Here is a 14,974-nt window from a genome sequence, read left to right as displayed (position 1 = left end):
AAACGACGGCATTCAACATTCGGGGACTAACATTTATTTTGTTAAACTTCCTATCAGGGGAAATGTTCAAGTTTGCTTTCCAAGATCCTTTAAATCATATGCTGAAGTTTGGAAACTTTTGAATGAAGAAAATATTCACTCTTTTTAAATATTTGAAAGATTAGATAGGTTCATGATGTGTACTTTTAACCGCAGTTTAAAGTATCTAAAGATAAGATTCTGAAGAAATAACCAAGTTAACCTTAAAGGAAAACCTCACTGCTTCACCCCAGTCCTCGCACATTGCGCATGGTGTTTGTCAAAATGTCGGCTTTGTGTTAAGTCTATTGTTTTATTGAAGTTTTGACTTTTGTGTTCCAAAATGAAACTTGAGTCGTTGAACCACTGTTTTCTCTTCAACAAATAATGAATAACGTGACAGGATATTGCGTCCTATCAAAGATAAACTCAAAAAACTATCAAAAACCTTGAAAAAATGGATCTGAGCGTGTCGAATTCAAATTGTTCCGACAATGAGGAAAAGGACAAATGTATTACATATTTTTGGAAGTCTGCGACTAACACAATTGAATTGTCGGAATTTTATGTAAGAACAGGCGTGAAATCTGTTGCTATTGGCATGGAACATTGTTTGTTACTTGGTCATAATGGTAAGGTTTTTGTTCAAGGTTCTAATAAATTTGGTCAACTTGGGTTAGGGGATTTCGTTGATCGCCATGAACTGACAGAAAACTTCAGTTTATCAAGTATTCAAGTTGTCAATGTTGAGTGTGGAAGCCGTCATAGTGGAGTATTGACAGTAGATGGTAAGGTCTTCTGTTGGGGAGATTCTGGAAGTGGACAATGTGGTGTAGGGGAAATGCTTATTGTAAATGAACCAAAAATGTTGTCTTTCATTGATAATAATGACCAAAATTTATCTGTTGTGATCACTAAATTAGCATTTGGTGAATTACATAGCTTAGGTTTGACTGACAAAGGCAATGTCTGGGCTTGGGGTAGTGGTGCTCCTCTAGGGTTGGGGGATGCTCAGGCTAGATCCATGAAACCTAAGCTCATTGAAGACTTGTCTGGTAAGAAGGTTGTTTGTATTGCTTGTGGAAGCTATCACAGCCTTGCTATGATTGATGTTCAAAAATCTGCAAGTGTTAAAACAGGGAATAGCCTCAAAAAAGGGAAAAAGTTTTCAATGGCATCTCAAAGTCCCACATATCTACGTAGAGACAGTATAAAACGTAGCAACACAGAGTCATTTTCAAGAAAAATGAAAGAGTTGGCATTAGCTTCGACAGCCAACCCTCCAAGTAATGGAGATGTTTTTACACATGTTGATTCAGCAAGTTTAGTGAATAATGGTTTTGATCAGAATAAAGTAGATGGCAGTATTTCGTCTGAATACAGTACTATATCCGGATCAATAGATGCGGGCATTTCTAAAGTGACGAATGTGATGAAAAAATCTGTAAATGAAGTGTTATCTTATACATCATCATTGACTAATAACTTTAACGACTCCACTGATGGTGGTACATTGTCAAAAGTGAACATTTCCACTTCTCCTGTGTGTCAATCTGATGAAATCACCAAGGAGTTACCTGAAATGAAAGAAGAACCAGTTTCTGTTGAAGTTTGGGCATGGGGTAGAGGGACATTGGGTCAACTGGGACATGGGACAACTGAGGATCGGTGAGTGTGAGATATAGGGACATTGTGTCAACTTGGGCATGGTAACACCAAGGATCAATATTTGATCTGTTGATGATTTTATTCTTTAAATCTAACCTTTTTGCCTTAAAAACAGATCCTATCCATGTAGAATAGAGGAACTTTCACATGTTGGAGTTATTAAGGTTGAAGCTGGTAATCATCACTCTTTAGCTTTGACAAATTATAGTCAAGTATGTTGTTCATTTTTTATTAAAATTATAAGTTGCATTGTGTCCACTTGGCTAATGTCACTAGATCAATAGAGAAATCTACAAATCCAACCAATCATTGACTAAATGTGTATCTATTTTCTTCAAATCCAACCAATCATTGACTAGATATATGTATATATTTTCTACCAGGTTTACGCTTGGGGTGACAACAGCTACTCACAACTTGCCATTAAGAAAAATGTTGTGAATAAACCCAGAAAAGTTAAGGTAACGAAATTGTTCACTAAATGTTCACTTAAAACCTTTTACACTTTATCAAATTACTGTCTCTACGTTTTAGTCTTTGTCTAATCTTTTGGTGTGGGATATTGCTGCTGGTAGCCATTTTTCATTGTATATCGCAGACAGTTGCGAGACCAAGACTCATGTTTATCTTTGTGGCAGGAAACCAAGGTATTTGATTGCATTATGTAAGTTTTAAAATAGCTTTATTCTATATAATCTTAGTCATTCAGAAGATTGATAATTTAAGGAAGGGGGGCTAATATTCTTACATACATCTTATAGTTTATTAATTTTCATTCAGATCAATTGTGATTATGAAGTAAAACGGATTAAAATGTATGAATACATGAATATCCTCCCATCCAATTGTGGATCTTTTACTGTTTCTGTCGTTCTATAGATTTCATCATCGTACATTTATGCTTATGACAGCAAATAAAACATTGTTAATTTTAATACTATTCAATTTCCACACGTTAGTACGTAGTTATTAGGGACTATGCCTTATGATGTAATCATGTTTTGTTGTTGCAGTGAGCTACCTATGTCATGTAAGAACAGCTTGCTGACGTCTCGTGATAATTTCATTGCTCCTGCTGAGAGTTGTTCCTTACGAGAAGCGAATAGCGGTGATCATCTGAAAGGGAGGAAATCTGGGAATAACGCTAAAGCTATCGCAACTTTATCTGTTGGTGATAACATTTGCCAAATTACCTCATTTGAAAAGGTTAATAATTTATTTAACAACGATTTTCACTGCTGGTTACCCGCTATACAACACTGGTGTCTTTTCAACGTTATTTTAAGAGAGACCTCGTTTATATTCTGCTATACCAGGCTCATTTCTTTTGAAAGATAAATCGTTTTAACCAGGCAAAGTGGAATATAGCTATGTACATGTATGGGGCGTCTCAACTACCGTTCGATTGACGCGAATGTTATACAATATGTTTATGGACAAAAGCAAAACAAAAATCATTAAATTTACATGGTGCTCGGTTGAACAAATGTAATCGTTGACTAAATTTCACTCTTGACTAAATCTGAAAATCTTTTATTTAAGAGCGGTTAGTTACCCCTATTTAGCTCTTAATACCCCTATATATATCCTTGGTATTGCCATTTATATCCCTTGGTATTCCTAATTATATCCTTTGTACTCATATTTATATCCTTAGTATTCCTATTTATATCCTTAGTATTCCTATTTATATCCTTAGTATTCCTATTTATATCCTTAATATTCCTATTTGTATCCTTAGTATTCCTATTTATATCCTTAGTATTCCTATTTATATCCTTAGTATTCCTATTTATATCCTTAGTATTCCTATTTATATCCTTAATATTCCTATTTATATCCTTAGTATTCCTATTTATATCCTTAATATTCCTATTTAGGTCGGAGTTCTTCGTCGAATTTCCGCCTTTGGTGAGCAATGTGTTTGTCTTTCAGTCAGGTATTGTTGATAAATGTAGAAAAAATATTTTATATCTTTAGAAACATTACTTTAGTATTTGTTTTAAACATTTGCCTTCGTTGCATAGAGAACCGTCTCAGTGGTTAAAAATGGTTTACGACATTGTGAGAAGCGAGCGTGTATTTCATTACAAACTTGCTTTAATTTGGCAATCAACGTTGGAACCATTACTTATGAATGGTGAGTAGAAAACTGCAAAGGAATGGTAGTTTTTTAATGGTGATAATGTGAGGTATTAAAATATTGGTTGTATGGGCCTTACAGTTTGGTAGTGATGATGTGAGGTATTAAATTAGACATAAATAGATAGAATAACTATATTTGAACACAAGAATCGAAGCTGATTTCTACGGTGGGCGTATAAAAAAAACACATAGAAAAATAAAATTGAAAGCTCTTTACAAAATAATGGGGGATATTCCGAATAAAGCGTTCATGTTCAACTCAATATTTCAGAAACAAATAAGACGATTTTTGTTTTAACAGTTGTATTTCGAATTTATTACAAATTCACGATAACTGAGGCTCTACTTATATGTGCGTTATTACATCATTTCAACGGAAGTACGGAAGTGAGAATTGGATGGAGAGGATTAGTTGATTGCGTGCACGTGACTGTGAAATCAAATAATGACAGTTCCTTGCTGGCTTTAAAGCCCACTATTAAGTTCTGCTTGGTATGATTTAATAAAGATTGCTTCCATTAGTAAAAGTCGGTTTCTGTTTAAGTTTGTGTTCGTGTAAAGTATTTTGTAGTTGTTAAGTACGAGTTCGGTAATGTTCGAATTTACGTTTGTCTATGTCGTGTTTTGTGATCAAGTGTGTTCTTGTTTTGAGATGTATGTAATGTCTTGTACTTTTTGGCATTGTAAAAAGTGTCGTGCAATAGCGCTTGTTTCATGTTGTGTGGCATGTTCGTGGTGGAGTCGAATTCTCTCAGTTTTACCAATTGTAGGATTTGTTCAAGTTACTTTCCAGGGCAAGTAACTTGATATATGACATTGAAACGAAAGAGGGGGGATTTTTTCTTTGTTGGACGTGAAAAAAGCGCCTTTTTTGTGTCAAAAATAGTAATAAATTGAACCGGTTAAATGATATAGGGAAGTGTTGTTATGTAGCCACTTAATATTACATCATTTTATCTGCGATAAATGTAGATCTTTTTTCAGTATGAACTTGAATGTATCAATACACTCACTTGCCACAATAATGCAATCATTTCCACAGGGGGTTGGGTATGTATTTTGCATGCAATCACTTGTGTACTCTCCGTTGTTGGAAAATGACACGACATTTTGGGGGTAAACACTAGCTTATCGATATTTTAGTCGTACCAAAATTGGATAACAATGAAAAGTATGGTCAGACACTCACACAGATTTGCAAATCTTTTCATCACGTCATGCATCATGTGGCAGTCACGTGCAACCAACTCGCTCAAATTGTGGATGACGTTATGTTGCCAAGCGATGCTATGAAAATACTTTACAACGAAGATTATTTCAATGCCTTTGACAAGTATGAATATATCAGCGGCAAATATTGATGGGAAGAGGGGGGAGGCAGGGAATTGTATATATTGGTGTCCTTTTTGTTAGTGTTGCTTAGAAATTATTGGGCCTACGTAGACTCGAGTTATTGAATTATTTCCTCTTTAATTTAAGCTATTCTAAAGTACACAGTGATTGTGTTGCTTGTGGTGTATTGGATTGTTTTGGTAAAGAGGCAAGGTGTGTTGATCTTGAAGAGTTAAATAGGGTTTTTGCCTTGCTTCATTCTAATTTCTGCTTGCATTGTTTCGTTGTGATAGTGCTATCTTCATCAAGAGCCGTTTGGTGTTTAAAGAGATTTTGGAAGGATATGCAGAGGTAAAAGTAATTATTTTCCAGGTTCTATCGATTTGTCGTTGTGAAATTTATTCGTCTGCCTGCCTTGATGTTTGAAACGTGTTTACAAAGTGTTGGCAAAAGATCTTCTACTTTAATATGATTTACTCTTTGTCACTACTAAGTAGTACACTACATATTTTTATTACAAAATTTATCGTGAAAATAGTGAAAAGCAATTAATCTTTATAAATCTGACATAAAAGACTTTTCTTTTGTTTATCAAGGGCGAACAGAACGAGTGTGACGCTTTTAAGGAAATTCTTCAACTACCTTTGAATCGTGTTTCACAATTGGCTGAAATACTTTTCGATAGTCATTTAACTGAGGTGATTTGAATCTTAACACGTTTGATTTGCGTTCACATTGTTGAAAATATACATAACTATCGCGTATTTTGATCCTTCTGTTGCAGCCTTCTCTCATGAACAAGGATCTTTTTGATCTTTCTGTTCAATGGAAGGAACTGTCTAAGAAAAATGTGGAACGACATCAAGAAGCCAAATTAACTTGGGAGTTTTGGCAGGAATGTCCACCTAAACTAGCGGTGTGTGCATGTTTGATGCATATTTTTAGACTTGGGAGTTTTGGCAGGAATGTACACCTAAACTAGCGGTGTGTGCATGTTTGATGCATATTTTAGACTTGGGAGTTTTGGCAGGAATGTACACCTAAACTAGCGGTGTGTGCATGTTTGATGCATATTTTTAGACTTGGGAGTTTTGGCAGGAATGTACACCTAAACTAGCGGTGTGTGCATGTTTGATGCATATTTTAGACTTGGGAGTTTTGGCAGGAATGTACACCTAAACTAGCGGTGTGTGCATGTTTGATGCATATTTTTAGACTTGGGAGTTTTGGCAGGAATGTACACCTAAACTAGCGGTGTGTGCATGTTTGATGCATATTTTTAGACTTGGGAGTTTTGGCAGGAATGTACACCTAAACTAGCGGTGTGTGCATGTCTGATGCATATTTTTAGAGCAAAATTAACTTTTTTGTAAGATTTCACCTGCTATCACGCATCATGTTATTGAATTTTGGATTCTGGGTGAGTTTATCTACGAGGGAAACAAGAAATAAAAGTTACATTAACCTATAGCCACTCCGATAGCTAGATGTTTGTTTATTTTACAAGACATGTATAATAAAAGTTACATTAACCTATAGCCACTCTGTAAACTAGATGTTTGTTTATTTTACAGGATATTTATAGACGGCCACATCGTCGACTGTTAAAAAGCAGCAAAACATGCGAGTTATATCTTCCTAAATCTGCTCGTTTTACTTCCCATTGGTTTGTTTTACTAACTGATGTATTCTGTCATATTGTGGTAAGTAAGGTAGAAAATAATCTTACATCGACTTTGTGCTAGAAAAAGAACGGTGGTTCTCCAATAAATCTATGCCTGCTTCTCTTATCCTTTATAACCATTGAAAATTGCGTTTCGTACCGCTATAGATTAAAGGTTGTAATCTAATCTTCTGTAATTGAATCTGTGTGTTTTCAGTTTCCATTTTCTTTTGTTTGCAGTCAAACAAGACTTTTCTACCTTATGATTTGGCTACATTGTGGGCTTCGCCTGTACCGGACGCACTCGGTGAAAACTTCATGTATGTGTTGGTTACAAACTGTTGTCAGGCTTGCCGACAGATGACATTTATAGGATTGAGCGTTGTTCAAATCCCCATGTGGTCATAAAATATTCCTTGAATCCATTAGTGATCACAATGTGTTCTTTCGATTCCTATATTTCATCTGACTTTTCAGCAACCAGTAGCGAATTATTGATTTCGTAGGCCCGTTTCAAACGTCGAACTTTACATGAACCAAATGCATTTAAAACAAAAGATAATGAGGAATTTCATCTCAATTTCTTTTGTCTTTAATGAATTTGGCTCATGTAAAGTTCGACGTCTGAAACAGGCCTTACAACACATATGTCGTTAAAAAATGACAAATACTGAAAATTTCATACAATTTTTTAGAAATGCCATAAAGATAGTTATGCCGGAAGATTCGTTGACACTATGCTCGAAAACAGCGATTGAAAAGGTATGGATCATGTTCCAATGCCTCGTATGTGAGTAATTTGTAACTGGTCGTTTTTGTGTTGACAATTTTGTGAAATGTATTTTTGAGAATGTCCCCTTTTTTTGCTTCCATTTATTTCATGGACTTTAGTGCATCCCTTTAATTAACGAGACGTTAGTGTCATAAACCTATACAGGGTTTGCACCTAGATGTAATGTTTTATTTGCGACAGGCACAATGGCTGGTTGTTCTTAATCAAACTGTTGCAAGAACTTTATCGTCGACAACTTTGTACAGGTTGGGAACATTTCAATCCTATCACTTGTGGTTGTTTTAGGCACTTTATATTCCAAATTGATTTCATTTTTGTGCTTCACCGATAATCTTATTTTGTGAAATTATACTTTCTTTCATCATCACAGGCTGAGTTCAGAGACAGTAAATACAAAAGTTGGCAGTTTCACTCCAGCCAGAGCAAGATATGCGACATATTTTTATGTTCATGATCCGAAGTACAAAGGAGCATGTTATACTGGAATGTGGTTATGTGGAAAACCTCACGGCCAGTGAGTATCATGTCGTATTTACTTGAAAATATGGGGATAAAAAATTTGATCTTTCTAACGGGTTTATGTGCCAGTCAACCTTGACAAATTTGACTAAAGTTTCTGCGTCATTAGAAATGTATGCTCAAGAATTTAGTATAATTTCGTATGTAATCAGTGAAACGAAAGCGTTTGTTCTACTTTAGCGGAAAGTTGGTTTGGGCTTCAACATCTCAAAGCTATGAAGGAGAGTTTCGAAATGGTCTTTACCACGGGTAACGAAAAGAAATAATTATAATGATTAATAATAATGATTTATCAACCGACATAAATTTGTATCTCACATGTAACTCAATCTTCATCCTTACTTTGGGTTTTGATAATTCACCATCTATATACCTTTGGTCGAACTATTTGTTTATCTTTTTTTTATAGATCAGGTCGAATGATCTTTGTGTTAAACCCTTCCGCTGGGGTGGCTGAGGAATACAATGGGGAATGGAAAGATGGCATGATGCACGGCTTGGGAGAAATGAGGTACACTTCTGTATACGTATAGTTGTATACTTGTGTATGATAGATGCGATGTTACTAACTTCACTATCACCTGTTTCTTCACGGGACAAATATAGCTATAGTGACAAGAAGACATACTCCGGACGCTGGGTACAGAATTCACGTCATGGTCATGGTGTATTGCGCATGGGCACATTGACGTCAGGCTCACCGTCCGTTTTTATGGGAAACTGGGATAATGATAAACGATCTGGATATGGTATGATGGATGATATCATGAGGTATGACGGTCTTATGTTGCATTGAGAATGTACATTTATATTTATATATCTTGCTTTGATTATTTTAGAGGAGAGAAATACCTTGGTATGTGGGATAATGATATGAGGAATGGTAATGGATTACTGGTCACTTTAGATGGAATATATAATGAAGGAAGATTTTCTATGAACAAACTTATGGTATGTTGAGTTTTTATATACTAGTGTCTTATAATCTAGTGTCTTCATCAGGAGTGATCTGATGTTGAAACTTGAGTTCTTATATACTCCAGTGTAGTGTCTTCATCAGGAGTGATCTGATGTTGAAACTTGAGTTCTTATATACTCAAGTCTAGTGTCTTCATCAGGATTGATCTGATGTTGAAACTTTAGTTCTTATATACTCCAGTCTAGTGTCTTCATCAGGAGTGATCTGATGTTGAAACTTGAGTTCTTATATACTCCAGTCTAGTGTCTTCATCAGGAGTGATCTGATGTTGAAACTTGAGTTCTTATATACTCCAGTGTAGTATCTTCAACAGGAGTGATCTGATGTTGAAACTTGAGTTCTTATATACTCCAGTGTAGTGTCTTCATCAGGAGTGATCTGATGTTGAAACTTGAGTTCTTATATACTCAAGTCTGGTGTCTTTATCAGGAGTGATCTGATGTTGAAACTTGAGTTCTTATATACTCCAGTCTAGTGTCTTCATCAGGAGTGATCTGATGTTGAAACTTGAGTTCTTATATACTCAAGTCTGGTGTCTTCATCAGGAGTGATCTGATGTTAAAACTTGAGTTCTTATATACTCAAGTCTAGTGTCTTCATCAGGATTGATCTGATGTTGAAACTTGAGTTCTTATATACTCAAGTTTAGTGTCTTCATCAGGAGTGATCTGATGTTGAAACTTGAGTTCTTATATACTCCAGTCTAGTATCTTCACCAGAAGTGATCTGATGTTGAAATTTGAATCCTTATATACTCCAGTTTAGTATCTTCACCAGAAGTGATCTGATGTTGAAACATGAGTCCTTTAGCGTATCTTTTACAATAGATCAGATATGAACAGCTGCACGGTGATCCGATGATCAAACTGAAAAACATTTCACATTTATTTTTCACCCCAATCTTGTATCATTAATGTGACCTGTATTTTTTCAAATTTCATTTTCATAAAACCATGTTTTTTTCCCATTACAACATTAGGGTCAAGGCATTCTGCTTTGTCATGATGATACAAAATTTGAAGGCGACTTCTGTGGTGATACTCATGTCAATGGAAAGGTTCTTTAAATTCTCTTATTTTTATGTCTCCTGAGCGAGTTCTTCTTGTTCGTCAACGTCTTAACTTCCTTTTAACGTAGGGCAAGCTGACATTGCCTAACGGAGATCGGATTGAAGGTACCTTTCAAGGACAATGGTGCGATGGTTTAAAAGTCAATGGCATGTATTTCAAAGGCAATGGGCCGGATGAAACGTCAATGGACTTATTTTCTGAAAAGTAAGTGTCTGCCTTTACCTTTTTACCAAACGTCCATTTTTTGGTCTAATTTATCGATATATCGCTTTTTATAAAAATAATTCATCTTTGGTGATTTAAATATAAATGTATTTTTAATATCACCATTCAAAATCACGTGTTTGTCATTTTGTCAACAGAGAGTCGACTCCGCACTCGCCTTTTTACATTCCCGCTAAGACGAAATGGCGTAGCATCTTTGACGAGTGTCGTGACAGGCTTGGTTGCATTGGTACCCATGAACCGGATGTTAAAAAAGCATGGAAGTGTGTTACAGAGGACATGGTTCGACCACCGTTTACTTGCTCTCTGAATGAGGAACGTCAAGTGATTGACGACGTATTACAGGGGATTGACGTGGATCAGGCCAAGAAAATTGCAAAGGATAAGAAAAAATTGACGGAATACTTAACAAAGGTGAGATATTCTGTTAAGTTCAACGGATTTTCATTTAACAATAATAAAACATTAATATAAAAGTCAGTACAAATATTAATTAGTATTATCATTAGCTACGAAAGCAAAGATGAGGAAGGAGAATCTTTAATGTTTACGTAGTTTTAACTTTGTAAATTGAATGGTAAAACACGGAAATTGTTGAATTGTTTCGACAATTGCCTTAAAGCCAACGTTTAAATTTTACTAATTTTTATAGTGTAGCGTAATTTTCAATGAAAAGTTTTTCTACACTTTTTGTTTGAACATCAGATGAAAATCTTACTTTGTATTTTCAATGCAGGCTTTCAATCTATCGTGTCATCCACTTGGTCGACTGCTTGAGACATTAGTCATCGTGTACAGAGCAACTTATGTTGGTATGGGAGCACACAAACGTCTTCTGGCGCAAGCTGTTGAAGAAATCAAGTCGTACATTGAGAGAATTTACGCCATTATAAGGTATTATTACATCGCTGCTAAATTGTCAGAAGCTCAAATATTTGATGAAATATCATAGACAGTAGGAAACTTAATGCCCAAGAATATGTTTCAATCGTCTTTCGCTGTTATGTACAATTGCCTTATTTTTTGTTCAGGATTCTCTTTCCGTCTTTACCAAGTGAGGAATTTGTTCACTTGTCTGATTCCAACGAAGAGCTCCATCAATCAGATGGCGATGTAGTGGATAGCAATACGCTGCTTGGTCCACTTTTATTCCCGCGGTTTTATCCACCTCTCTTTACACTGTATGCTCTGCGCTACGAGAAGAACGATAGCGCGTACTGGGAACGAGTTTTGGCTCTGAACCAACATACTGACTTGACATTGATGGCTTATCTTGAGGTGAAGAGGTAAGGATGTGTATGGATAAGGTAGTGATGTATATGGATAGTTTAAAGAAATATATGGATATTGTAGGGATATACATAACAGAGTTGAGTGAGTTGATGTTGAGAGCGACTCTATCCAGTAAAATGATTCATTGAGATATTCTGAATTGGTGAAATGTTAAAGGAACCATAGAGATAAAATGACTTATACTTACTTACTTATACTTTCTTAAATAACTTGTACTTTCATAAAATGACTTATTTCTAATTGAAGTATCTTATGTATAATTATAGAACGTTTTGGTTAGCTCCCAAAGAAACGAATGGAATAGTGGAACAAGTGGATCAATTGGTAAGTCTAGGAACATACACTTGGGAGTCGCCAGGAGGATTGGGGAGAGGGGCATATTTATATGTTAGTATATGTAGCGAAAGGTCTATCTAGATCATTAATGCTTGTTCTTCTATCTACATACACTAGGGGCGTGGCCAGAAGAATTTGAGGAGGGGGGGGGAGATATTTATATGTTAGCCAACTTTTTCATTAGTGATATACATGTTATTTTCTGAAATAATGCTATGAATTGACTTTTTTCAGGCGAGAAGCAATAGGGCTGGCAGCCGTTACTATACAAACGCTGTGGAAGCTTTTCAACAAATAAGGTTTTAGTCATTTTTTTTATACTGTTAAATAAAGTAGAGAAATGTTTCTCACAAGGGCATTTTAACTTTTTACAACAAACCAATAGGAGACTGTTTAAAAACTTTGCTATTTTCACAAAAACGTCACTTTTACTTTGTTTGTATGCAGTACAAAGTTCAGTCCCATGGAAAAGATTTTAGTTCTAAAGGAAACCATGCAAAGCATTAACAAGGTAAATTTTCTTAGCAATCTAAATGGTTGCGCACGACATATAACCAAGTGCTGACTAGAAAATCAACTGTCAGAAATCTAATAAAAGTTTGAATCAAAACATCTTTGGGAACATCTATAACTTTGTCAAGTTGAGCTTGCGATCATATGAAAGTTTTAAAATGATTTTTTAGGAGGTTCAAAAATTTTGGAAAGGTCAAGCGAAACTGGAGTCTCTCGACGACTTGTTTCCAGTCTTTCAATTCGTTGTCATACGGTCACGGTATGTTTGCACTAAATGAAGTATTTTTGAGTCCTAGGTAGCCAGTAGGGGTTATATATATGCATGCGTGGTGGGCATGTATCTGGGACAAAAAGGGATTCGTGTGTGCATGTTATCATGTACAATGATTATGTTATTATGTACATGCTAATTGATTCGGTATATGAACAAAAAATTGTCTGATACCAGACGATAGTTTACTCATCGGAGAAAGAAATCCTAAAGTCCGCCAAAGAGTCAGTTCGAATGGCTTTTAAAATGATATACTGTCGAGTAGTGACAAATATGGCGGCGCACTTGAAAGAGATTCGTCCTGTTTATCCGGTTCCATGTTAGCGCGGACCTCGTACCCAGGCTTTTATCTTTGAAACTTCTTCTACGTTGAGCGGTTAGACGACCTCGTACCCAGCCTCTTTCATTTAAAGCTCCCTCTACGTTGGCCTTGTAAGCTAAAGTGTAACGTCTTAGGACCAAAATCCAAAATCAAAAACTATATACGTGTCAAGTTTTTTCCTTAACGTAAAAAGACGTTTAGTTTTTGCCTTAAAAAATTTCTCCGGATAATTATGATGAAGTGTTTTATCTTTCACGTGTTCAAAGCGTGCATCACCTTGGATCAGAGATTGAGTTTATCGAAGATTTAATGGAATCAAAATATCATACTGGAGAACATGGACATATGTTTACGACTTTAAAGGTTTGTTTCTTTTATTTTTCATTGAATCACATTTCGTCGTTTATTTGTGATTACGTTATCAAAATGTGGTATAAACATGGTGGATAGTTGCCAGTCTCCAGGAAGAAAAAAATATGTAGTTTACGTAAAATAGTTAAATATGAAAGTAGATTATTTTAAGAATATCATTTAATGACCAAGGGATTGATGAAATTTTCCAGAAATGCCGTCTTTAAACCGGATTTCCATTTTCAAAAATGCACCCTCTCATAGAGTTCTTTTCATCAATTTTTTTAAAATTCGAGTTTTCACGTTGCTCGACTAAGCGCATTTGATTAGAAAGTTTATGGGGAAGTGAAATCCATCCAGTCTTAGAGGCAGTTGTGTACGGTTTAAGAAAATTTCTATAAACACATCTCATTGGTTATCGTTGGTATAAGTCTATGTTCTAGCTACTATATGTACATATATAATCTAAAGAAAACTTATCTTTGATTGTACGTATACTCGTTTAGGCTTGTTATTATCAGATAATCAACGAAAGGTAGCATTTGATGCAGTTATTGAACGTCATATGTATTGAATTTCTTAGTGTAAATATGAAATACATAACTATATTTTGATTTTTGTAACTTCAATACACTCCATGTAATTATAGCGTGTTTGTACAAACAACTATTGATGCTATTTCTAATTTATTTTATAAGTGAAATTTTTAAATTTTTTTTAATGAAATAAATACCATTTGTAATTGTCAAATCTTGGGTTACTGCAAACATTATCCTTCATGTAATACATAGCTTTTAACGTAGAAGATTTGTCAATGTCAAATGTTTCAAACACTTGCGTCAAGGTGTCATCCCTCAGGCATATACTCATTAACATTCCTTTTCTTAAAGATTCATTTCTTCTTATACATGGTCTAGGCCGGAAAGCTGGTTTGAAATCTGTTGGAAATTTTCATTGTCAACACAAATTAGAATCGTTGCTTTCCTTTATTAAAATTTTCACACTATGCACCGTGGATAACTAACTTGTCTTCACTTTTGGTGAAGTATTTATGATCACCAAATTTTCAGCTAATCAGTTTTGCTGTGTTTAAATGTAATATAATAAAGTTAGAGGCCAAGGTCATGTGTACATTGGGCATTAGATGTGTGTCGTTCAAACATGGTTAAGCTTGCATATTCTTCCATTCATCCACACATGTATTTTTCGAAATGAGTTTGTTGTGCATTGTTTTTCATTTAATAGTTTAAACCAAGTGTACATTTGACAAGCTTAACTCGAAGCACTTGTCGCTCAATGTAAATACTGAAGTGATTATTTTCAGTTGAATAGAATAACAGTCAAGGTAGTTCAAAAACGTCCAATAATTCAACAGTCATCTTCCATTGTTATAGCCATTATACTACCATCACCACATGGTTGAACACGATAAGAGAATCTTCAACTTGTCTGTGTTGATGATCACAGCTTGTAGTC

General features: G+C 35.2%; 1 protein-coding gene across 2 annotated transcripts; it reads left to right on the top strand.

Annotated features, from left to right (window-relative positions):
• The first annotated feature begins 42 nt into the window (after nucleotides 1-42).
• Nucleotides 43-14,331, top strand: LOC124452783 (alsin-like). Of its 2 annotated transcripts, none has more exons than XM_047003394.1 (32): nucleotides 43-1,686; nucleotides 1,802-1,850; nucleotides 2,070-2,147; nucleotides 2,221-2,333; nucleotides 2,700-2,892; nucleotides 3,567-3,625; nucleotides 3,714-3,826; nucleotides 4,975-5,164; nucleotides 5,311-5,376; nucleotides 5,457-5,514; nucleotides 5,760-5,861; nucleotides 5,948-6,079; nucleotides 6,738-6,866; nucleotides 7,067-7,146; nucleotides 7,522-7,588; nucleotides 7,800-7,864; nucleotides 7,990-8,133; nucleotides 8,319-8,387; nucleotides 8,548-8,649; nucleotides 8,745-8,909; nucleotides 8,978-9,089; nucleotides 10,097-10,174; nucleotides 10,255-10,391; nucleotides 10,550-10,826; nucleotides 11,149-11,306; nucleotides 11,444-11,698; nucleotides 11,972-12,029; nucleotides 12,276-12,340; nucleotides 12,489-12,552; nucleotides 12,725-12,813; nucleotides 13,414-13,510; nucleotides 14,005-14,331. In XM_047003394.1, the coding sequence occupies exons 1-32, from the start codon at nucleotides 476-478 to the stop codon at nucleotides 14,035-14,037; spliced, it is 4,608 nt and encodes a 1,535-aa protein (XP_046859350.1). In that variant the 5' UTR covers nucleotides 43-475; the 3' UTR covers nucleotides 14,038-14,331. The 2 variants fall into 2 exon arrangements, with proteins under 2 accessions (XP_046859350.1, XP_046859349.1); XM_047003393.1 differs by having other exon boundaries at nucleotides 1,802-1,898.
• The last annotated feature ends 643 nt before the right edge of the window (nucleotides 14,332-14,974 follow it).

The sequence above is a fragment of the Xenia sp. Carnegie-2017 genome, unplaced genomic scaffold (assembly GCF_021976095.1).
Source record: "Xenia sp. Carnegie-2017 unplaced genomic scaffold, XeniaSp_v1 HiC_scaffold_25, whole genome shotgun sequence".
NCBI classification, from domain to species: domain Eukaryota; kingdom Metazoa; phylum Cnidaria; class Anthozoa; order Malacalcyonacea; family Xeniidae; genus Xenia; species Xenia sp. Carnegie-2017.
This window is presented reverse-complemented; position numbering and strand designations above follow the sequence as displayed.

What these genes read in the sequence shown, in the direction of transcription:
- LOC124452783 (XM_047003393.1), top strand. Translation starts at nt 476, where the DNA reads ATGGATCTGAGCGTGTCGAATTCAAATTGTTCCGACAATGAGGAAAAG. An exon ending in CTTTGTGGCAGGAAACCAAG is followed by an intron (nt 2,334 to 2,699) that starts GTATTTGATTGC and finishes TTGTTGTTGCAG; the next exon opens with TGAGCTACCTATGTCATGTA. An exon ending in TGGAACAAGTGGATCAATTG is followed by an intron (nt 12,030 to 12,275) that starts GTAAGTCTAGGA and finishes GACTTTTTTCAG; the next exon opens with GCGAGAAGCAATAGGGCTGG.